Source organism: Podarcis liolepis (genome assembly GCF_965112155.1).
Source record: "Podarcis liolepis genome assembly, chromosome: 3".
NCBI classification, from domain to species: Eukaryota; Metazoa; Chordata; class Lepidosauria; order Squamata; family Lacertidae; genus Podarcis; species Podarcis liolepis.
The window spans coordinates 81349964-81375370 of record NC_139557.1 but is presented as its reverse complement, the minus strand read 5'-3'; the positions used below and the strand labels follow the sequence as shown (position 1 = coordinate 81375370).

Here is a 25407-nt window from a genome sequence, read left to right as displayed (position 1 = left end):
AACAATTTTTGTTATAATAGTTTACAAAATCTATAGGAAAAATATGATGAGGGTTAAAACAGCTTCAAACCAGGAGATGGCTGGTTGCTGCTAAATCCTCCCCCGCCCCTGCAAAAAATTATCAGCAACAGAATATTGTCGTATCTCCTACCTCATTTTTCTGGTGCAGATTTTTTAGATACTACATTACAGTTTGGGGCAGGTGTTTTTACAAAAAATATCATAGCCTTCTCATTATGACTATCACTACTAATGTGAACTAATAAATTAGGAAGCATTATAAGACTGCAAAACTGAGGGATGCTTGAGGTACATACTCAAACAGATAGCAAAGAGAAAGAAGGTTGTCTACGGACAGAAAGGATCCTGTCACGCTGATATCAATGGACACAAGGATATCAAAGGACACTTTCCTTTGAGCGCACAAGGAAAGTTCTGACAGCTATGAACCACAAAACCTCGCAGGCAGGCTGAAACCTGAAGCGGTTGAATTTTACATACTGATATTGATCTGTTTTGCTCCATACACGCACATTCCCACACACTTGTTTTGGAATAAGTCAGGCTAGACATTTTGAATTGGGTAAGGTTTTAACATTTACTATATATGTTACAAAAGAAATTCATTCTCGACCTGATATTAATATATAATGAAGCTTCTGAATAACAGTAATGCAATTCTTTGAACATTATCCCCATCACAGTTTGCCTACCTGAGATGCATCTTGAGGGAAAACGGCATCAAATGCAAACATCTTGGGTGGCACTTGACTGCTCCTTTTTTGGAAGGCATTCTGGCTTCCGCAGGACAATGGGTCATACAGAGTAATTTGCTTCTTACGAGGATCAACCTTTAAGAAGGAGCTGGATTCAGAGGAGTCCCTGGCCAAGGTAGAACAAATGCGGACCATGACCTTCACCTATAAGCAAACAAAGGGTGGGGGCAGGGAAGGAGAAATCCCACACATTTCATTAGGCTATATATACATATATCAGCAGCAACTATAATTAGACTCTTGAGTACTTTGTATGAAAGTGATAAAATACGAAGTTTTGGATGCAGGCTGGTTTGGAACAAAATTCTGATAACTGAATGTTTCTTGTGATATCACGCATTGCACTCACTCCAGTGAGATCACCAATGTATCTAATGAGTGAAGCATTGCCCTCATGCTGTTTCCTTCATGTGCCCTCAGTGATGCATCAAATAACCAATTTGATTTGCAATGCACCACTATGATGTCATTCATAATGAGGTTCCTAATTGGCTGAGATTGCCATGGAGAAAGAAGTAACAGACAGGAAGAAAAACTGTACTGAACAGGAATTTTTATTTTTAAAAAGCTGAATTTTCATACACTCAATGCATTTTCAAAGAATGCAATCCTGTACTCACTCACTAGAGAGTAAGTTCCTTTGAACTCAGTGTATAGGATTGCACTGCTAAGACTGATTTGTAGTCATTTTCAATCAAAAATGGAAACTGGGGAATATTCAATGCAAGCATTATTTCCAGTAAGTGGCCCTATCAGCTTGTGTTGCATTTGTTTTGCATCAAGGGAGGGGGAAATACCTCAAACTCTTTTTCGATAGGTGTACCTTCTGCAACAAATGCTGTAGAAAATAAGATTGAATAGCTCCTCTTAATCTCTTTGGTTCACTACCATGTGAGATCAAAATATATCCCTCTTGCTGGGATTTATTAATACATTAGAAGACAGGTCACACCAAGAGGGTTGTTTAAAAGAAATCCATGCAGTATATTCTCTGGGGGGTTTTGTTTTTTGTTTCTTCTTCATATATGAAGCCAACAAAATCCCACATTGCCACATGGGAAGCTTTCTCTTGGCACCGGTTTGCGTAAGGCTCATTGAATTTTATGAGATGTCTTTAAATGTTTTATGTTTCTTGTTATTGATCCCAGCAGAGTTACACCTGGGTTATACCACAAAGCAGAACTCAATCTATAATTCTTATTATTTCTGATCTTTTCAGTCCTCAAGCTCCGTCAAGAATTTTGAAGTCCACTTGCAGTCCACTTAGGCTACTGTCTTGGTGTAGGAATATATTAAGCATATCAGAAATGGAGGCTTCAGTGATCTCGGTCAGCAGTATTTGCAGCTCTAACCCACACTGCAAAATTTCATTTTGGGATTATATAGTTGCTTATGTGATACATAAGGCTGGAGCACTTTCATTTTGAGCAGTGTGTCTTTGTGAACTACTTGTCCCATCAGTCATTTTGGCACATTTTATTGGACATGCATTGCATGGGGAGGGGGCTGGCAGGAGTCCACTGTCCATGGAGACAGAGGCAGAGCAGAGCTATCAGGCTATATTAGCAGTCTATCAATGTAATGGCAATTGCTGACTATAGGAACAGACTTATTGGAGGTTAATGAAGAGTAGGCTTTGTAATTCCTCATTGCCACTGCTTTAAATAACAGAAAGGAGCATAAATTTCTGCCGAGAGCAGCCGCAAAATTGAATGGTGCAATAAAATCTATATCTTCTTATGACTTACATACATTTTCACACAAAAGAAGCTTGTTCCAAAGGAGTGGGAAATGAACATCATAAACAAACACTGGTATATACTGGAATCTTATTTCTTTATCTTCACTTTGATGTCATTCAATCGGTAGAGTTCAAGGTATCCATAATTTTGCCAGCACAATTAGGATGAACATATGGGGAAATGTGAGTGTTCATTTTTTTAGACTGCATTTTGGAACCCTCTGCATGCCAAGGAGCTACTGAGCTATAGCCCTTGGTTGTAAAAGATGCACCTGGTGCAAATCCTCCCTTTGTTTCAACTCTTCTTCATCACAAAGCCTACACCTTCAAAGTGATCAGCCTGTTCTTGAGCAATGGCTTTCTTCACATGCTCAAGGTGAAGTTCTTCATTTAAAAGCAGCAGCAGCAGCAGCAGCAACAACAACCCAGAAGTTGTTTGAGTTTTGAAAAGGGAAATCAGAGGGCAGGATCAAAGGTGTTAGGACCTAAACCTGGGGTCAGATGCAGCAACAGAGGGCCAAGTGATAGGTCCAATCTCCATGGTGTGGAAGGTGTTGATTCCTGCATATCAAGCTGCTGTTAAAGAAGTAGCAACAGGCTATGGCCTTTTTAAATGTCCATGTACCTTTTTAAAGTTGGTAACCGTATCCTCTCCTCAACCCACAAAATGCTTTCACACATTCATGATTACATGCAAAAGCAGCATCTGTCTGAAGCCTGTCTCCATGTTCTGAAGCGACAGTGATAAAATTGGTACAGTACTATGAAGTAGGTACACCCAGAGAGTGTGTTGATGGGTTGTTGTTTTTCTTTCACTTCACTTTTCTATAAAAATGGAAATAAAAACTGGTCGCCCTTTTGAAAGGTCGGTGACCCTTGGGTCTTTGTAATACTTTCAAAACATTTCAGAAAAGGTAATTATGCTGTAATTCTTTTACAATTATTATTCACTTGGTGCTTTAATGCATCGTTCTCTTTCTTGCTTTTCATAAAAAGTTCATGGCCTTAAAGCATTTCAAAATACATTGGAAGGAGAAAACAGATGTAAACACATTCACACACTAAGATATTCACTCTTGCATCTTCATCTGCTTGAATTCCATTGCTACTTATCATGAACAAAATTATGCTTCTTCAGATAATAGTCTTTTAGAACACTTGAAAACATGAAAATAAAATCATAAAATAATCACAAGTTGTGTAAAAAAAGAAACCCATGAACTGCAGTGTCATGAGTTCCAGTAACAGCCAGATTACAAGAGTAGGGGCTGCGACAAAAGTATGCATTAACACAATATGTATTAACACATAAGGCACATGGTCCTCACACAAGTTTTTAAAAATCAGCTACGTCTTAACTCTGACCACCAGGAAAGTGGAAAGGTATCAAAAATCTTTGAGTAAAAAAAAAGAAAGAAAGACTGAGATAATTAGTTCCTCTCTTACATCTGGCAAGTGTCAAATTAGTTCCATTAAATTTTGCCCTGAGCCCTAGGCAATTGACACAAAATATACAAGAGTATTAAAACTCACCTAGGGATTTCCCTACTATTATAATGTTTGCATAGCCTATCCCCTGGCATGAAACCAAATGATCACCACAATGTATATAGCTCTGCCTGGTCTCATAGAAAACACAATATTTTTTACACCAGTACTATTAAATTCTTCTTAGGGTGTTCACCTGGCAAACAACTACAGTAGTGTGACGTGGGTGGCAGTGTGTGAAGGAGTTAAGAGAGCATTTTCATCACCAGAAGTGCTTGCATTCGAATGATCCTATGAGAATGGCACCACATACACAGCCAACAGAGCTTCATCCCCTCTGGTGTGGAAGAGCTCAAGTTACCAGCTTTATGCTGAGTCTGACCACTGACTGAGTCATCTATTCCAGTGCTGTGCCATGCGACACTGGGTTGGCTGCTATTTACTACAGCTGCCAGAGACCACAGCCTGCAAGTGTCCCAGGAAAGCCAGGACATCCTGTGGTTTTTTTTCTGCGAGAGCATGGCAGCCATTTTGAATGTGGTGATCTCATGCATTTCCCCCCATGATCTCATGCGGGTCACGTGACTCGTGTGGGATCATGGACAAGAAGATGTCCCTCCCAGTTTTGGGACTCAACATGTTGGAGGGTATGAGAGACTGAAACTGGGACATGCTGAATAAAAATAATGAATGTTTAACTATCAGGAGAATGGCGGGGGGAAATCAATACATGGATACCTCTTCCTCTCAAACATGCTAGTTTGGGCAGGGCCAAAGGCAAAAGTGGGCAGATTAACAGATTTGAGTCTTACCTTTGTATGGTAAAATGTGTTCAAGACATAGGAAAGTCAGAGGTTTCTATACACACACAAATACCACTCCATCCTACCTTGTGGCAAGGAAGAGGCATTGTCACTATTAAGTCGTGGGTTGACATAGCAGCCAGCACAGCGATTTCTTCAAGTAGCTCTTTATTATGGTAAGCTGGAATAGAACTGACTGCGAACAGCTCAGCCGGCCTGTATTTATAGGCAGCCGGCTGTCAACATTGTAACCACAACAGCCCAGAGTTCCCGCCTAAAATAACTGGCGCGGACCTGAGTGAAAACTATCTACAGACCTGAGTGAAAACTATATACAGTATCCCCCTGTTGGCCCAGGGTGAAACTACACTACATAACACCCCTCCCCACCGAGATAAGGCGTTAGTTACAATCGTAATGGTTTCCTTATATACAGCACTACGCGTAATGGTTCAATTAAGCACAAAAGCATATCGGTTACATTTCCCATACTTAGACCAACAGTGATACCTGTCCAACAACATAGTCCTTTAAATGAGTTGGGCGCTTGGAAACTCTGCCAGACCGCCGGGGACTGGTAGCCAAGTCCGGAGGGCCACACAGTTCTCGCTGAGGCTGTGGTGCGACCCTAGGTGGCGTTGGAACCAACTCCCCTGGATCCGCTGCTGTGAGTGGAGCCTCCGCAAGTGGAGTGGTCTGAGTCTGTTCTGAAACGGCTTGGTTCGGCTCCACGCTGGCAGTTTGCGAGGGAGGTGTAGGTGGGGCCTCGCCATCTGTACGTGTCTCTTCTGTAGCCGCAAGCGCAGTTGGGGGCACCTCGGTAGTGTCCAAGTCCCCAACCCTGCGCCTAAGCTGGTCTATGTGCCGTCGCCACAAGCGTCCGTCTTCGAGTGCCACCTGGTACGAGCGAGGTCCAGTGACTCCCACTACTGTGGCTGGCACCCAAGGGATGTCCCCCACATAGTTCCGGGCAAAGACCTGGTTTCCTGGGACAAATGACCGTGGTGCGTTGGCACAGCCTGGGGGTTCAGCCACGGCAAAGTCTGGGTGTAGCCGGTCGAGCGGTGACCTGAGGCGGCGGCCCATAAGCAGTTCAGCAGGACTCCTCCCTGTGGCCGCATGAGGGGTGATGTGTTGCACGAACAAGTATTCGGCGACCCGCTCATGCCAGTCTCCCCGGTCCAGGCGCGCCAGTGCCTCTTTTGTCGAGCGCACCATTCTTTCCGCTTGCCCGTTGCTGGATGGATGAAAGGGTGCCGTTAGGGCATGGCGGATGCCCAGTCCCAAAAGATACCGCTCAAACGTGCCTGACGTGAACTGCGGTCCGTTGTCAGAGACAAGGACATCAGGACACCCATGCGTTGCAAACAGGCCTCGCAGCACCCGGATGACAGCTTTGGTAGTGGTGGAGGGCATCAGGGCGACCTCCAGCCATTTGGAATAGGCGTCCACCACTACCATAAAGGTCCGGCCGTGAAAGGGGCCAGCCAGATCGATGTGCACCCTCGACCAGGGTGTCTTTGGCGTCTCCCAGGTGTGTCCCTTAGCTGCCGGTGGTGCAGGCCTCGACTCCTGGCACGCTTGACAGGCGGACACCCAGGCAGTGATGGCATCGTCCATATTAGGCCACCAGACGTAACACCGAGCCAACGCCTTCATTTTGACAATTCCCGGGTGGCCAACGTGCAGAGCCTCCAGGACGCGCTGACGGAGTCCCTGGGGAATCACGACGCAGTCTCCCCACAGCAGACAGCCGCGATGAGCTGAGAGTTCATGTTGTCTGGTTGCGAAGGGCTGGAACTCCGATGCAAAGGGCCCTTGTGGCCACCCCCTCCACACCCAGTTGAGCACCCGGCTGATGGTGCGATCCTGGGCAGATGCGGAGGCCACAGTGGCAGCCGATACAGGCGCTGCCGGAAGATCCTCAATCAGAAGGAGCGATGAAGCTGGAGCCGGGTCTTCCACAAATGCTGGAAGAGGGCAACGGCTGAGGGCGTCAGCATGGCCCATCGATTTCCCCGGGCGATGGATGAGCCGGTAGTGGTAGGCAGCCAGGAAAACAGTCCATCGCAGCATGCGTGGTGAGAGGACCGGTGGAGTTGGACGATCACCGGCGAGGAGGCCCAGGAGTGGCTTGTGGTCAGTGATGAGGTCAAAAGTCCTGCCATAGAGGTATTCATGGAACCTCTTCACTCCAGCCACAAGTGCCAATGCCTCCTTGTCGAGCTGGCTGTAATTCCGTTCCGTCGGAGATAGTGTCCTGGAAAAGTAGGCGAGCGGTGCTTCTCTTCCATCTGGAAAACGGTGACTAAGGACAGCACCGATGCCAAAAGGTGAGGCGTCGCAGGCAAGGACCAGCGGCCTGGATTCACTGTACTGTACCAGCACACTGTCTGAAGAAAGGAGAGCCTTGACCGCGTTGAAGGCCGCCGTCTCCCGATGACCCCAGGCCCAAGGCGTCTTAGTGCTAAGGAGTCGGTGAAGAGGCTCAGCCACTGTGGCTTTGTGGGGCAGGAACATGTTATAAAAGTTCAGCAGCCCCAGGAATGCCTGCAACTCCGTTTTGTTCTTTGGAGTGGGGGCCTGCTGGATAGCGCGGATCTTGGATGTGGTTGGATGAAGACCGGAGGCATCGATAAGATAGCCCAGGAACTCTACCTGTGGAACGGCGATCTGGCACTTCTCCCTCTTTACCTTGAGCCCGGCCTCCTGGAACCTGGTCAGCACGGCACGGAGGCGCTCGAACAGCTGCTGGTGTGAGTCTGCAGACACCAAGACGTCATCAAAATATGGTACCACGCCCGGAAGCCCTTGCAGGAGACGCTCCATAAGGCTTTGGAAGATGCCAGGAGCCACACTCACCCCGAACTGCAACCGGCGGCAACGGAATGCCCCCCGGTGGGTGACGATCGTCTGGGCTTCAGCAGTGGCATCATCGACTGGCAGTTGTTGATAGGCTTGGGCAAGGTCCAGCTTAGCGAAGACCTTACCCTCACCCAGGGAATGCAGCAGGTGTTGGACAACAGGAACCGGATAAGCGTGCTGCTGAAGTGCCTTGTTGATCGTGCACTTGTAGTCAGCGCAGATTCTCACCGACCCATCTGGCTTGACAGGCGTGACGATGGGAGTTTCCCACTTTGCGTGGTCAACCGGCTCCAAAACTCCTTGGGCGATCAGTTTGTCCAGTTGTTCGTCCACCTTAGCCTTGAGAGCAAAGGGAACCCGGCGTGGCTTTAGCTTGATGGGGGCGACTTGTGGATCAAGGCTAAAGGAGATGGGCGTACCTGTATATTGGCCCAAGGTGCCGTCAAAAACCTCGGCAAAGTCTTTGACCAGACCCTCACTCTCTGCGTTAGAGATGCAGTTGATGCCGGTGACTTCCAGGCCGAGGGCATCAAACCAGTCTAGCCCTAGGAGGCTTGGCCGCTGACCTTCGACCACCACCAACCGGAGCAGGCCCGAAAAATCCTTGAAGGCGATCCGGAACCGGCCAACGCCTACCACGGGAATGTCGTTTCCCTGGTAGTCTCTCAGGTGTACGCGGTGAGAGTCGAGTTGCCTTTTGTACACTCTGGGTACCAGTCTTTTGATGGTGCTCCATGACACGATGGACAGGGCAGACCCGGTGTCGATCTCCATGTCACATGGAGCTCCTTCAATGAGCACCGTGACGTTCAGCTTGCGTTGCGTAGGCGAGTCGGTTTGGCCAATCGTGGTTCCAGACGGGCAGCGGCAGTTGGTGAGAGCGAAACAACTTTCCTTGGCAGACTGGAGTGAAGACTTGGACTTGCGAGTCGATGAAGGGGGGGTGTCAGACAGAGCCGATCGGCAGACCTTAGCGATGTGGCCCCTTCTGGAACACTTCCTACAGATGGCGTCTCTGAATCGACACTTGGCACGGGAATGGTTGCCTCCGCAGCCAGCACATTCCGGTTGGCCCTTGGACTTCTGTTGGAACTTCCTGCGCTCCCGCTTTGTCTGGTGCACGTCATCGTCTTCACTGGAGGATGCCTCCTCACTGCTGGCCTCTTCATGATGCACCGGAACTGGCTCCCTAGCAAGACGCGGGCTGCTGGACTTGCGGATCTCCTGGGCGGAGCGTTCAGCAGCTTCTGAGGCCACAGCCTCCTCAATGGCTTTCTGTAGCGTGAGGTCTGGCTTGGCTAGGAGGCGCCGTTGCAGATGGATGTCCCGGACCCCGCAGACGATTCGATCCATCAGGGCATCGTCTAAGTCTCGGAACTCACAGTGCATTGCAGCCTGTCGCAGGGCGGTGGTGTAGTTGTTGATTGACTCCCCCTCTGCCTGGTTCCGGTGGTAGAACGCATGGCGGGCAGCAATCTTGGACGGCTTTGGTGCGTAGTGGTTGCGGAGCTTCTCTTGGATCGTGTCCCATGGTGTTGCCTGGACTGCTTCAGGCGCAACCAACGCTCGGGCCGTCTCAAACACCTCAGGCCCACAGAGGCTGAGGAATAGGCCCCGCTTCCGATCCTTTGATACTGCTGTCAGCTCGTTGGCTTGGAGGTAGCAGTCGAACCGAGCGAGGTAGGAGTCCCATGATTCAGAGGCTGGCGCAAACGGCGGTAGAGGCACAAGTGAAGCCATGATTCCGATGCCGGCGTGAAGGGCGATGGATGGAACACAGTGCTCTAGCCAGAACAGTCAACTCTGAATTGGTTCTGCCCAGTGATTTCGCTCAGTGATTTCGCTCTGTGATTCAGCTCAGTGATTCAGCTCAGTTCAGAGGCTGGCCGCATCTGGCTGTGCTCTGATGTCCATCTATCCCACCTTCGTCGCCAGTATTAAGTCGTGGGTTGACATAGCAGCCGGCACAGCGATTTCTTCAAGTAGCTCTTTATTATGGTAAGCTGGAATAGAACTGACTGCGAACAGCTCAGCCGGCCTGTATTTATAGGCAGCCGGCTGTCAACATTGTAACCACAACAGCCCAGAGTTCCCGCCTAAAATAACTGGCGCGGACCTGAGTGAAAACTATCTACAGACCTGAGTGAAAACTATATACAGTATCCCCCTGTTGGCCCAGGGTGAAACTACACTACATAACAGTCACAGTTAAACACTCAAGGAGGGGAAGGAGTATGGTCGTTGATGGGTGTGGCCTGGAGACACGTTGTGGTCTAGTTCAAAGGGCCAGAAAAAGCGGTCTTGCGGGCCACATTTGCTCCCCAGGCCTGAGGTTCCCCACCCCTGTTGTAGAGAAAATGCTCTCAAAGGAAGGCCTTTGGCTTTTCGCTCTGCGGATGTGAGCCAATCAAGGCCTAAATTAAGACCCTACTCTACAGTTACTGCAACTCTTAGGCTCTTTGTTGAGCTGTTAGCTGTAGAGTAGGGTCTCAATTTAGGCCTTGATTGGCTCACATTCGCAGAGTTAAAAGAAATCCAAAAATTAACCTCTTCTGGTCAGAGGCAAAAAAATTCTGGACTCAAAATTTATCTGAAAAGAACTAGGTGCAGTAGTTAGAATTAGTTACACATGTACCCAACTGAGCTGGGAATGAAGTACTAGAGTCCTTAGAGCGCAAGTGAGGGGAAGCATATTTTTGAGTGCTCACCTCTCTCTAAAGCAGCAATGGGGGAAATGTAGCCAGTTGTTGTTGGGGCTCCAAATCCCATCAGTGCCACATAGCATGGTCAACAGAAAGGGATGATGGAAGTTACAGTCCAGCAATGTCTGTTGGGCCCAGGGTTCCCTATCCCTTCTCTAAAAGTGGGGGAAAGGAAACACCCACCTGCAAGTGGAAAACTGCTAAAATCAGGAGTTGATTTTAATGGAGGTGAGCATTCAAATGCAGCATTTTCCACTTGTAGCCTGAAGTTGTACAGTCCATTCTACTGCACATTTTCTTCAGTGTGCAGACTAAAACATATTAGGGACTGTATACTGGCAAGTTTTAGTACGCTCCCCCTTTCTATATCCTGCACTTCTTCACCCATTTGAAATATTTTGAACTGAAAGGTCTGTGGAATTCTTTTCACCCCACAGACTGTAGGCTCCAGTGCAAAGGGCCAGAAAAGCCCAAAAGACCATTCTCAATACTATCTTGCCTGCATACACAGAACTGATATGGCTGCAGAGTTGGCTGTTGTGAACTGCCAGCCAACAAAACAATAACAAAACAGGATTCACTCTTTTAATTTTTTCTTGATGCTTCCAAACCTCTGAATCCTATTCCAAAATGTTTTAAAAATAGCACTGTGAAGGAGCCATATATTAAAATCAGCCTGGTTGAATGAGAATTTTAATTTGGGTGGGTGGAAGAAACAATGATAAATCTCTACTCAGCTATTCCACTGCAGCATGAGGAAGGCAAAGGATATTGAGGCTCTGCATAAGGAGCAGAGTATCCTACTCAGTGTTATTATTTACACCCATATAGTTTCCATGATTACATGCAAAAGAAGGCTTCCAGGTCTGCATATGATAGTCTGTGCAGCAAAGAAAATAATGAGTACCGATGCAATCAGATAAGGATTCTTTAAAACTAAAATGGAATGAGGTGGCAAATTACAATTTAAGACAGACAGATTTGTAAGAGTATGTTCCAAGCTGAAGAACGAAGGATGGTAATCATATTCACTCAATAAAAGGAGGCTGATTCGGGGGATTGAGCGGGGGGTGGGGTGGAGGTGTAGGAGTTTGCTAGATGGAAAGCAAATCTGTTGTCTAGACCAATAAACATCTGTCAAGAAGAACACAGGCAGGAGGACAAAACTGCTGTTGGGTTTCAATAGAAATCCAAAGGGGTGGCATTACCATAAAGGTAGCATACATGTATATATACAGGATTGTGGCTCTTGAAGTGGAACAAACAATCTTAAGATGATGTTCAGTAAAGAGCAATGAGATTTTTAAAAAACAATGTCTGGACTGGGATTTTTTCCCATAAGGAAAATTTATTTCAGAACAAGGCTCAAATATAGATATTAAGCTTAACCACACTTGCCTTTTGCCCCACTCTTTCCAAGTGTAGGGTGTGTTTTTTTACCCTGAGCTTTCCCTGTGAAAACCCACTCTTTAAAGCTGAATTGGAGCAAACGTCAATTCAGGTTTTCTGCAGATTGACATTTGCTCCAACTGAGGTTCAAAGTGTGTGGTTTTTGTAGGGAAAGCTCCAGACAAAAAGAAGCCACCTCGGATGCAAAGCTTTAAAGCACCTGGAAAGAGCACAGGAAAGGTAGATCTGGATAAGTCCTAAGTTGCAAATAAAACAAGTCCATTAAAACAGTTGCAAAATAAAACAGTTCTGACAATCAGCTTGCTAGACCAAAACAGGCACCAAGTGAACCGTTAGGGACTTCCCCTGCATGTGAAGATAGGTTCTGGTGGATTGAGCGGATGAGATCTAGTGTGGGTCCAATGGTCAAGATGGCGGTTACTGCATGTGCTGTAGTGAAAAGTGCGAGGCAGATGGGCTTGACAACCTGAGAAGGTAGCCCAGCTAGGAGAATGAAAACTCTGCTGCCTTATGAGAAAGGCCTCAGGACTAAACCCCCAGGAAAAAAAATGTACCTGCTGCTTTGTGGGACATCTCCAGGAAAAGAAAAGGGTAACGAGTAAACCCTACACAAATCCAGAGTGGAGTTCCTAAACTGGTTGGATGGAGTCTTGTATGCCTCCTTCCAGCAACTCCTGCAGCCAAGCTGGTGCCAAATGTATTGCTCTGCTTTCCTTTCAGCCACATCAGCAAGGCTGAGAAGAGGGTCTTATCATCTAGGGCCCTCCATACCCTAGGGTTGCCATAGGTCCAGAATTTCCTAGACATAACCGGAATACTGCAGTCAGAAGCAGTGTCCAGGTGGACCTCCATACACACTGCCCAGGCTTGCATCCTGGAGAGGTCACTTCAGTGTTGCAAACACAGCAGGGGTTACAAGTTACCGGTTGCTGCAGCCACAGCAGGCGCTGTGATTCTCCAGTGGTTTGGTTTCACTCCTGGAGGCACACTCCATTGTCTCTCGAGGCAGACAGAGGCCAACAATGTCCTGGGAATTTACAGTGGGTAAGTAAGAGTGGATAAGTAATCTTAGAAAGGAATATCCCCGAGGAGAGACTGTCTTTGGAGAAATGTGTGCCAGCAGGGTTAAAAGATTCCCCTCTCTATGTACTATAACATGGTGCTGAAAAAAGAAATTAAGGGGGGAGACACCCTCCCAACAGTTTTTTATTATATTGTACAACTGGAGTACTTATTCAAGTCTCCAGATTTTGCAATCAACAAAAGAAAACACATGTTTAGTTGTTTTAAAATCATCAGATGATCTGATACAATTCATTCATCTAACTAATGCATGGTTATGGAATCTGGTTCCTAAGAACATCTTTGAAGATTGAAGAACTGAACAGAGTTTAAATCTAAGTTCAATATGGTTGTCACAAAAATTACTGAAACATTTCAGTTTAAATATTTATTTATGTTTGAGCTGCATAAAATGAGTAATTCACTCCTTACAGGCCAGAGGATTTACCATAGTGTAGATTACAATTTGACCTTTCTACTGCCAGAAGCACGGGATTGTCAGATTAAGGAAGGTTAAATTTAAGTGCAAAAAGATAAGTTTGAAAACAAAATGAGCTTTACTTGGCTGTGTGCTGCCAACCTGTATTCTTGAATGAGATCACAGTGTAACTGGCTCTTAATCCTGATGACTGCAGCAGCCCAGTACGGTGGAAACCTAAACAATGGATCCAGTCTTTCTAGCCAGAACTGGAGTAAATAATCTCCAACACTGCTTAGTGCCTTGTTAAGTGCTATAATAAGTTACAGGGTTGCTGTGAATGACACAGAAAACTAATTGCCACAGAATGGGATGTATGGCTTGTTAGCATTCACTGTATAAACATTGTCTGGCAAACTGTATCATTCTCTCTCCCCTCCCCATTTTAATAATTTGGTATGAGCAGATGACACAAGGTTCTCATCGTGCAACCTTAAAATGATCTCAGGGAAGCTCTTCTACATGGAATAATTCATTACGTTATGTGTAGCTCAGGGGCTGTGTCAGGGGTTCCCTACCCCCCTTCCTAGTATGTAGCAACCTTTAATGAATGGCACCTGATCAATAATGCAGAATCTGACATCTGAGAATAAATAAAAAGGCCTTCCCTGTGAGTTCTGCCTGTAGAAAATGTCAGAATCATTTATCACAGATCCAGATTGATGCCCTGCAGCTGCTGTCCACAAAGACTCTAAAATCTAACTTTGCTGAGAACCACAAATGTGTTTTTGTGTCGCACATAATTAGCTTTCCTCCATGACAAAAACGCAAGAGAAAGTCTGATTGAGAACGCGTGTGATGGTGATTATCAGGGCTTTATTAGAAGGACATTCTGCCATAATGGCACTTTGTTTCCAGGCTGCTTCTTACACAGAGTTACTTTATCTTGATTTCCAGGTGCGCTTTAAAGCAATCCTCTTTGTAACTCTATACAGTCTGAGCTGTTTAATCCAAATCAGTTTGCAAACTGCCTTTACATTGGGATTTTAAAGCCATAGATTAACAAGTCAATTGAGTGAACAGCACAAGCCAAACAAATGGCAAATAATACTTTGGCTCTCCTGACGTCCAGGCATACAGCTGAAGAATGCAGGCTCAACAAGGTCTTAATTGCCTCAAAGAAAGCTACACTTTCACATCAAGCAGAATGGCAGAAACTAATTGTCTTTTAAAGTCATGCACTTCAATCCCAGCAGAAAGTAGAAGAGGGGTTTGAGATAGCAAAGAATCATCTCTACCACTGATGTAAGCTAGCTGAAGAGTACAGGGGGGCTGGTCCATCAGGGCAATCCCCGTGGCGGGGTGAGCTCCTGTTGTTCAGTCCCTGCTCCTGCCAACCTAGCAGTTTGAAAGCACATCAAGTGCAAGTAGATAAATAGGTACCGCTCTGGTGGGAAGGTAAACGGCATTTCCGTGTGCTGCACTGGTTTGCCAGAAGCATCTTAGTCATGCGGGCCACATGACCTGAAAGCTGTCTGCGGATAAACGCCGGCTCCCTCGGCCTATAGAGCGAGATGAGCGCCGCAACCCCAGAGTCGTCCACGACTGGACCTAATGGTCAGGGGTACCTTTACCTTTAAGGTGGGAACAAAAGTGGAATCAGTTGGCTCCGCTGGTCATTAGTTCTGGCTCCACCTATTGTTGACCTCCACCTACTGTTGACCCCTGCCTTCCACACCACCAGTCCTAATGGTCACCAGCCACCATTGGAAGAATAGCATGGGAGGATCCTGGGAAGTTTGTGATTCAGTGATAATCAAAGCAAAGAGATGTATTTTTTGAGGGGGAAGAGATTTTTCAGCAATCATGATGTCCTTTATCAGCAGTAATTATGCAATTATTGTGCAGCCAGTTGTCTTCACATGTGCCTTGTACAGTACTTGAGGCAAAAGATCCTTATTGTTAATTGCTTAGGTGCTGTATAAGTAACACCCCTATGATAATTCCATTTTTATTAAGTTTTGTCAACTTTTTAATTATTTGCCTGACCCTAGTTCCTTGTAACAGTTGAGTTGCATGAGTTTAGTGGGTAATAATGTTAAATCTCCATGTCATGAAAAGTTCCACAGAATTATTTCACCCGATCAAGCTGCTGTTGAAGGCACTAGGGCAGCTCAGGTTGACTTTATTTTGGTCAGTTGGCAACCCTGTTTCTTTTACTTAAATTATGCATCACAGTAAGAAAAAAGTGGGGGCTGTACAGATTAAGTTTACATAACATTATTGTACATAACATTTCCAGTAACATTGAGCTTTCAGTACTTCTCCTTTCCTTGGCATTGATCATTATTCTCTGTTTGAAGAGGCACAAACTCATTATATCAAGGAAGAGCGCAGACCTGAAAGCATTAACATTAGATACAATATGAGAGGCTCTCGTTTTAGACAATTCATAATGCAGTACTTAAATGCAAATCACTTTTTTCCCTACAGACTGTAATAATTCTTCAGAAATGTTCTGGTATATGATTCAGATTTTAGAAGGTTGTGGTTCTTTTGTTACCACTCCCTGGTATGTACAGTAAGGCAAATGGATTTAATAGTTCTCTTGGAGAATATACATCCACAAGCTAAAGCTTCTTCTGAAATTTATGTGTAATTGCAACCGACCAGACGGACTTAGCCAAGGGGAAGAAAGTGTGATTTATGTAAAAGCAACTTCCCGTTATGAAAAACTTGGAATCTCTCCTAGTAGCTCATCTGGGATTTAGATTTCTGTTTAATTTACATCTGATACATGAAATCTCAAGGCTGTCTGTTCAGATTTCAGCTGCTAGGGTTATACAATGGTTACTGCTACAACCTCAACATACTATATTTCAGGGAAATTTTGTCATTGCTACATTTGGCATTGAACTCCCCCCTCCCCCAACACTGTGTTATTCATCACCAATTCAGGTTGGTTCCATCCTGCACAGTGAGCGTAATTTAAGAAATATATAATTTTCTAAACATTACACCTGACTTTCAGGTGTAATCAGAAACTTGAACTCTGAACAGGGACATGTCCACATTTGAGCATTATTTAACTGTTAATCTACTTTTCCCCCTACACAAAGTAGACCAGAGTAGTCCACACCAGCACATATTTAAATTTGTATAGGAAAAGCAGCTTTGGTATTTCCCGTTTATACCAGTAAGAGGTCCCTTTTGTGTTTGTCTCCACTTTATAATTTGTTGATTCCATTATGCTGATTAAGTATTGACAGGACATGAACAAAGATAGCTGTGTTTTGGGGGGGGGGGCTTTAAAAAAAAAACCTGCCCAGGAAGTGTGCAAAAGTGCACATTCACGTGATTGTAATACTTCTGGTTTTGTGCAAATCTGAGGGATCAAACATACACACATACGCATATACACACCTCCATTCAACAGCACTCCAGAAATAGTTACTGGCAGGGCTAGAAAAAGAACTGAAAGCAATTGCTAATTTTCAACACACACACATTTCAGATTGCTTGCGATATCTGGTCTAGAAAGTTAGATGGGCTTACATGCCTGTTAGATCTTGCTTTACGTGCCTGGCAAATAAAAATAAAAATAAATGGAAAGTGAATGGGCACGGGGGGGGGGGACTTTGGTAATCCCTCCCACCATTGAACCCAATGTGTTTTGGGCATACATGATGTCTGGAATGTAACCACCACATAAGTTGTGGTCTTCCTGTAGTTAAAAGCATGACTGGAAAGACATACAAGGACTGATGAAATAGCATGCAGGGAACAGCAGAAAATAATTATTAATCCACCCACACAAAACTCCAGAACAAATAATTTGCAACCCATGTGGTGGAGTTTGAGGCCTAATTCCTCCCAGTCCCTCTATTCAGTAACCCTAAATTTATGGACAAAAAGCATTGAGATCCATTTCTTGATTTAGATCTGGCATCCCCAACCTTCGGCCCTCCAGATGTTTTGGACTACAATTCCAATCATCCCTGACCACTGGTCCTGTTAGCTAGGGATCATGGGAGTTGTAGGCCAAAACATCTGGAGGGCCACAGGTTGGGGATGCCTAATTTAGACCATCGCCTTCCAGTCTCTTCCATTCACAAAGATGCCCACTGTTTACAGGTTGACTTGCCAGATTTTAGAACTTCAGTACAAAAGTGTATGTTACAAAGAGGATGGAGCCACTGTGATGGGTGGCAGCCCCTTGTTGAATTTCCTGTGACCCTTCTGACATCCAGTTCAATTTACCCCATGTCATTACAGTTCACTGTAGCAAGGGTGGTGAAACCCAAATCATAATGGCGTCAAGGCATGGAGAAAACTGAACTACATGTTACAAAGATTGGAGGGAGAAATTGTCACAGAGCAGCTGTTTCCTCCGTATCCATTGCAATGTATAGCTGCAAGTCTGGAAATGTATATAAACTTGTTAAGCCACACAAGAAATAAACAGGATTTCCAGGTCAGATAGTGGGTCTCCCATGCTTTTCATTGTGCTTTGCTATTCCCTGTGAACATAACAGCCAAATACGTGCAAATGTGCATTTTATGATAACCAATGAATTTAGCATTTCTTGGTACAATGTATATACAGTTGTACATATGGGTGCAAATCAAGACTACTAGATGGAGAACCTACCAGAGAGCTATTGCATTTTCCCTTGTATCTAATTTTCATTGTCATACAGATGTAAAATACACAATATGTTCTTTCCTAACTTTCTCTGTAACAGCTGGCAATGGAAGCATTTGGCTTAGGCTGTAAAGTTGTTTGACTTTTTGCCATTGATAAATCCCCCACTTTACTTCACTGAAAGCAGAAATAAATGCAGGGCACTTTTAAAGCCTCATGTACGTTGTGCTATACCTACTCTTTTACTGGTCTAAAATTACTCCATGTCAAACATTACACTATACACACATATACATATCACACAGAGAGAGACACATTCTCAACCTGTACATATAAGCCCCTTTGAGCAGCATTCTGGAATTTGTTAACTCTGAAATAGCGAAAACATTGTCAATGAGAATCAGGTCTTCCAGGGCAAGAGGGAAAGAATAATCATTCCCATCTGAGAGCACAGACTTTTTAATATGATCCCTTAAAGAAATATAAAGACAAACTGTTTACTGAATGTTTCTAGCATAACATGAGTTTTGCCGCCAACTGACAAGTAAATGTATCCAGTGAATTCCATTGCTGTGACCTTTTGAAAAAACAGAACTCCATTTTATTTTATTAGTGCTCTTTCTGTTTTATTAACCAAACTTTATGAAGTCTGTGCCATTCAAAATGCTAATCTAATTATGCAGACTTTAACGATTTGGTTTGGTTTTGTGCATTTTAATGATTTGGGGGTGGGGTTGTATGGGTTTGAGAGCAAGGGAGGGCATTCATAAACTCATAAAATGCTGGAGCTGCAGACAAACGCTCTCAAGAGGGCGCAAAGAATTTCGGTGCCACCATTTTGCTGTAGTTTACACACAGAGAGATCCATGCACAGGACACAACAAAGCCCACACAAGTCGTGTGTGAAGGGTATAGTGTCCATGTCAGCACAGGAACACTGGTAGCCAGGAGGAGCAACAACGTACACACTCTTCACTGACAAGTTGCATTGCCCAATCAGAGACTCAAAGGAAAGAGGCTTTCATCACAAATGAGATAGGGGCCTCCTTACCTTGGGACTGTGCACTGGCTGGAGGATATAGGAGGCCTCTAGGCATTCAAATGACCCTTCCTACTGCCTCCCAGTTCCCAACATGCAGCTTAATATGCTGGTGATACCAAAGGTTGCATTCAGCTAAGCTTCATCCAGAGTTGTTGTTGTTTAGTCGTGTCTGACTCTTCGTGACCCCATGGACCAGAGCACGCCAGGCACTCCTGTCTTCCACTGCCTCCCGCAGTTTGGTCAAACTCGTGCTAGTAGCTTCGAGAACACTGTCCAACCATCTCATCCTCTGTCGTCCCCTTCTTCTTGTGCCCTCCATCTTTCCCAACATCAGGGTCTTTTCCAGGGAGTCTTCTCTTGTCATGAGGTGGCCAAAGTATTGGAGTCTCAGCTTCACGATCTGTCCTTCCAGTGAGCACTCAGGGCTGAATTCCTTAAGAATGGATAGGTTTGATCTTCTTGCAGCCCATGGAACTCTCAAGAGTCTCCTCCAGCATCATAATTCAAAAGCATCAATTCTTCGGCAATCAGCCTTCTTTATGGTCCAGCTCTCACTTCCATACATCACTACTGGGAAAACCATAGCTTTAACTATACGGACCTTTGTTGGCAAGGCGATTGTCATCCAGAGTAGGCGCAATGAAATTAATGGCCCTACCCCGCCATGCTCATTAATTTCAGTGGGTCTACTCTGAATAAAATTTAATTGAAAGCCACCCCAAGTGAGGACCCTAACCCTAACCCTCCCATACAATATTAATATATCACATATCCTACTCAATAACATTTTTAGAGTTTCATTTAGGAACGGAGGTGAGTATTCATCTCAGGGATGCTCAAATTATAGCTAGCAGAATCAAGGGCAATTCAAGTCATAATTCAGCATGCTCCCCTTGTCACCCCTGCAAACCCTGCAAGAAATAGGTAGCAGATGACAAGTCTCTCGTCTAGCAGGAATCTTGTAGTCTAACCCAGAGAAAGTGCCAACACCTGGCATCCTTGGGCAGCTGCCAGGGCCACAGAACCCCTCCACCCTCAACTGTGCAGGGTCATCATTTAAATTTCATACAGTGTGTGATACTTAAATGGCAGGTCCAACAGCCACCTAGCACAGCTCCAAATGCTGCTAGTGCCTGTTAATGTCCTCTACTGCCCTCCAGGAAAGCCCTACGGGGTCTACCAATGGACTCCCTCAGACCTAGAACCAGCCACGCTCAAGCCCCATCATTCCAAGCAGGAAAAGATACTAAAAGGTGAACACCCCTACCCCCAGTCTCCACCAGGGCTTTATGTCATCTGGAAACAAATAAGCAATCTGCCAGTAAATTCAGATATACACTGCTGTTCATATTTGGTGTAGAGGATAGACTTCTTGGATATGGTGGAAGTCAAGTAGCTCTGTGATTGAAGTAGGGCAAAAGGTTTGTCAGGTGCATCTTATTGTATGTACCTGAAACTTTCAAAAATGTGATTTATCTGATAGGAATGAATTTGATGGTTTCCAAAGCAGGGGCGGAGCTATCTGCCCCGGCACCCGGAGCAACGCAGGGACAGGCCTAGCCGCCCACACAGTGAACGTCCCTAGCCACCCACTGCCCGCACAGAGAGCGGGGGGGGGGGACACTAGCCACCCACGCAGCAAGCGTCCCTAGCCACCTGCCGCCTGCACGGCGAGCGTTGCGGGGCGCCACTAGCCGCCCGCAGCATCATCGTCCATAGTGGCCCTCTGCCCTCACAGTGAGCGTCTGGAGGCGCCGCCCACGCAGTGAGTGTATGGGGGGTGGCACAGCAATGTCACCTGCCCTCACGGCTGACACCCGGTGTGGAGTGCACCCCCCACACCCACCTTCCTCTGCCAGTGTTCCAAAGCAGTTAGAAGTGCACACCTAGGATTCATAACAGGGAACCTTTCTTGGACTTTCGAAGTGGATAATTCATTGATTTTAAACTTCACTTAGCAATGGATACTATTTGTGGAAAAGGTGGTTTTACAAAGCTTACCAATATACAGTAGGAAGAACAGAAACCATAACATATTAAGTAAAGAACTTTCTTTATGAAAGGACTTTTGATACATTAATTATCCTGCTCTTGGTTGATTTGCACATTTGGCCAATATTATTTTCGCAGTCACCTTTATTTAAGGCAGTTATAACAGCTTCTCATTTCATGAAAGCAAACCTAGCATCATTTCTTTCTGAAAAACAGGAATCTTCCCTAAGATTATAAATAGACTAGGAATTGTTGCAGTTTCTCTCTGCTGTAAAACCTTTTAAGCAAGTGACTTACAGCACATTCCTATACATGCCACCTCAGAGTCCAATAGAGTTCCCAGGCAGAACTGCAGCGTTAGTTACATAGCAAATGGAATTTGAAAATCTGAGCATAATGCTGTTGATCCCTAATGTTCAGCAATAAGCAGCTAATCACCTTTATTACAGTTTACGATACTTCTAACCAGACAAGTAAACCAGTCAAACAATCCGATTTGGGGGAGAAATAGAATGCAACTCAATTTGTGATATATGCACACTGTTGCTTATGCTACACCTGCACATCCCAGAGTAACTATCTGATACTGTGTGTGTGTTTGTTTCCTACTGCTCATAGCAGTGGCTAAACATTTTGCATTTTTTCTATCACCTGCCTATCTATATCAGACACCAACAAAGACACATAGAACATTGAAGACTGATAATCTAGAATAATAAATACCAATAGAAATATGTCATCTATAGTGCATGTTTTAAAGAAGAACATGCAATTTTTCATATGTTTATTACGCTTATACACTTCCTTTAGTTCCAATGAGCTTAAGCCAGCATAAACAGCACCCTCACCCCATTTTATCTTCCAAACAACCCAATGAGGCAGGTTCAAGTAGAGAGACAGCGGCCAATGCCCCTGATCATGCAATGAGCTTCACGATTGACTGATGACTTGAATAATGTTTCTCAAATGTCACCTTCTATATTTCTTTCAGCAGCAAGTACAGTTGTCAACTGACCACTGCACAGTTCTGTGGAATTAAGTTTTTGTTGTTGCCCCAGAGCTTTCAACTCATATCACAAATCATTTCCAGAAATGGAAGTAGGCATTGCCACCAATCAAGCAATGTACGGTCACTACTATTGCTCCGGCACACGTACAAAGCTCTCTCATCTGTAATAGCATACCCATTCATCTCAATGGAGGAAGCATATTTGCATGTTTATTTTGTTTGTTTGTTTGCGTACATAATTTCTTCCATTGAAATGAATAAGCAGATCTTTTTCCCAAGTGATTCTCCCACACTCCTAGCTATTTTCCACTCTGTCAAACCAAAAGAATAGAGAATGGGCAGCTCTTTCTTTTGGCTTTAGGCTTGAGCCTGCTCAGTGCATGCCCTCCAATGAACTGTTTAATGTCATGAAATGTGATTCTCCATCCTAAAATGCCCATATTTAACTCCTGGCCTTTTTCTACTTGGCACACTATTTGGACAAAGAAAACGTTGTATATTTTACCAACTAACCATCAATTTAATGAAGACAAATACTGGTCTTCAGGGTAGGTGAGTCCACCCCGCCCCCCTTCTACTCTGAATGAGAGCCTTGTTGAACACTCTGTTGATACAAGGCTGAGAAGTGTATTATACCATAAGGGACCAGTTTACATACAGCAGCATACCCTGCCTTTTTATTATTAAAGCAATCCATCATTCAGCATATACACCATGTTTAAAAAATAGATGGATTATGCTGATATGTTTTGATTAGGCATGAAATTCATAAAGTTCATTTGTGAAAAGAGATACTGACAACTTCATAGGGGGAAAACGAATTAGTAACATTTCAGAAGAATTGTAAGGCAGAAAAAGAGTACATAGGTGAGAAAAACACGGAGCAGACATGGCTGAATGAAAAGCAGGGAAGAGAGAAACATAATTCCAGGGTACAGATAATGCACACATATGCTTGCGTCAAAGTGCAAAACATAATAAAAGAATAGCATCTCAAAAAAATGCCTGGAAAGTCCTCATTATATCAATATGCACCTGGGCCAATGGAATCTGTCCCACCTGTGCATCAACAGACTTGATCACTGAGGCCGCTTTAGTTCTAATCATAAGACGTTTTGCTTGAATACAAAGATGCAATGCATCTAACACCATTTTTTTTCTTTGTCAGGTAGAAGTGGGGCAGAGGGGCATAGAGTTTGCTGTTAAAGGAAGGCGTGGGGAACCTGTGGCTAGACAAAAGCTCTCATCATCCCTGACAAATGGGAGTGCCACAGGTTCTGCATTTCTGAATTAAGGTTAAGATTTCTATTACGTGTAATGTAACAATACATTAGTTACATGTAATTCATAATTTCTTACGATGCTTTCATTGAAAATACCCCTAACTCATCAATACATAAAGCAGTGAAATAAATATGATGTGTGCTTAAACTCTACAAAGTTTATCATAAAATATTAGCGTTCTTCCATGCGCCAAACTTTAGCACACAACTGAGAGAGACCCTTGGCCAAAAAACCACAAAGACACACACCCAATATTCTCTAACACAAATAATAAGCAAATGTTGCTTAGGAAAAGATAAAGTTCTCTTTCTGTTATGAAGACATCATCCCCCTAATGCACACAAAATCCGATTGGAAACTCAGCACGGCTGTACAAAAGAATGTTGCTTACCAGAAGCAACAGAAGCCTCTATATTCCAGCTTTGTGGTTCTCTTGTATTAAGGGCTTGGCATCATGTAGAAAGAGAGGCCTGCAGGACTGGGCCTTGTAAGCAATTTGCTACACTTGTCATCCCTGGAGTATAAAAGCCTTTTCTGGAGGATATTGTTCTAGCAAAATTACCCACTGCAAAAGGCCAGCAGCAGGCTCATCTTGTCTCAATCAAGGCTGGACAAAGAGGAAAGCCCAGCACGTGTATCTGTCATTTGTACGATTAGCCTTTTTGACTGCAGACACTAGTTTTCAGAAGTACCTAATTTCTCATCGGAAGATGCTTCCCCCCACCCAATCTGTCAAAGGCACAGAAGTGTGTGCTGCTTAAAGGAGAATGCAACAAATGCCTTTCCAGAGCACCAGCACCAACACAATGACAATCAAATTAACATTCACATCTATATCACGTTTCTGAGATGTTATGTTGCCAAACGTGAAATTGGAAATAGAATATAAGGGACAGGCAACAGTAGGGGAAATGTTTAAAAGACTGATGTTGTAGCCCTAGAAAGCAGTAAATAAAATATCAGTCTCCATTTGCTACTTAGTTTTTCCCTATGCTGCTTAGAAAATGTACCAATTAATAAATATTATAAAAAACAAAGACTGTAATAATAAAAGATGGTTACAAGGAAGTATGCCCTATTAAACACAATCACATTTACATCTGAGTAAATACGCCTAGATTTCCACTAAAGGAGAATCAGTCCTCCAAAGAAATCACCCATGGCCAAAGACTACTATGACTACAGACCACAACTACAATCTGTAAGGATCGCACTACGTTCCTTGAAAATTGAATTATATGGTGAGTTCTGGTGGCAATTGCACCAGGCAACTGAGTACATGTGGACAGCATCTAAAAAACAACAACAAAAAACCCCAGAGGGACAGGGGTCAGACAGTCCACACTTCAGCCCTATCCCCTTCCTGGCATCGGCGCAATGTGCAACCGCATGCTGATGCAGCTTGCCAGGCCTCCTCATTCCCTGCTCAGCTGCAGCAGCTGTTTGGTGCACAGCAAGGGCAGGATTACAAATCTTCTGCTGCCATCGTATTCAACTGCTATTTAGCAAAAGGGTATCTGCTGCATCTGGCTTTAAGGATGAAATAAAATGTGGCCAGCAAACACAGGCAAGTAACAGAATTATCAGAAGATTACCTTTTTACAATAACTCTAGATAGTAGATTTGGGTTTGGTTTTTCCCTAAGGTAACATAGCCAGGACGGAGCTGTAAATTCTCAGTTTTTGTGAGCCTTAATCTCTGTGTAAAAAACTGCACCAGTATGCATTATCATCATCATCATCATCATCATCATCATCATCATCATCATCATCATTATCATCATTATTAGCATCTCAGGGTGGTTCACAGGATAAAATCAGAAAATAAAACCACAAAGTACATAATCAAAATAAAAACAACAACAACCCAATAACCCCCCCCAAAAACAACAACAACAACATATTTTAAAAAGGGAAACAATGTCAATCAAATCAAAGCCTGGTTAAAGAGGAACGTTTCTGCCTGGTGCCTAAAGGTGTATAATGAAGGCGCCAGGCAAACCTCCCTGGGGAGAGCGTTCCACAGATGGCGAGCCACTGCAGAGAAGGCCCATTCATGTGTTGCTACCCTCCAGACCTCTCATGAAAGAAAAAGCTGTGTTTCTTTCCACCTATTGTGGTGACACAATCTAAATATATTCAATAAACCCAAGGATTCATTGAAAAAAAGG

The 25407-nt window shown here is 44.4% G+C and overlaps 1 protein-coding gene across 6 annotated transcripts in view; it reads right to left on the bottom strand.

Moving 5' to 3' along the window:
• KIF26B (kinesin family member 26B) overlaps positions 1 to 25407 on the bottom strand; it is a 296108-nt gene that overhangs the window by 69329 nt on the left and 201372 nt on the right. For all 6 annotated transcript variants that reach the window (XR_014524480.1, XM_083496725.1, XM_083496726.1 and 3 more), the window contains one exon: positions 714 to 920. Coding sequence is in view for 5 of the 6 variants with exons in the window: in XM_083496725.1 (XP_083352851.1) it covers positions 714 to 920 (207 nt within the window). In the remaining variant the exon portion in view is untranslated. The remainder of the gene's footprint in view (positions 1 to 713; positions 921 to 25407) is intronic.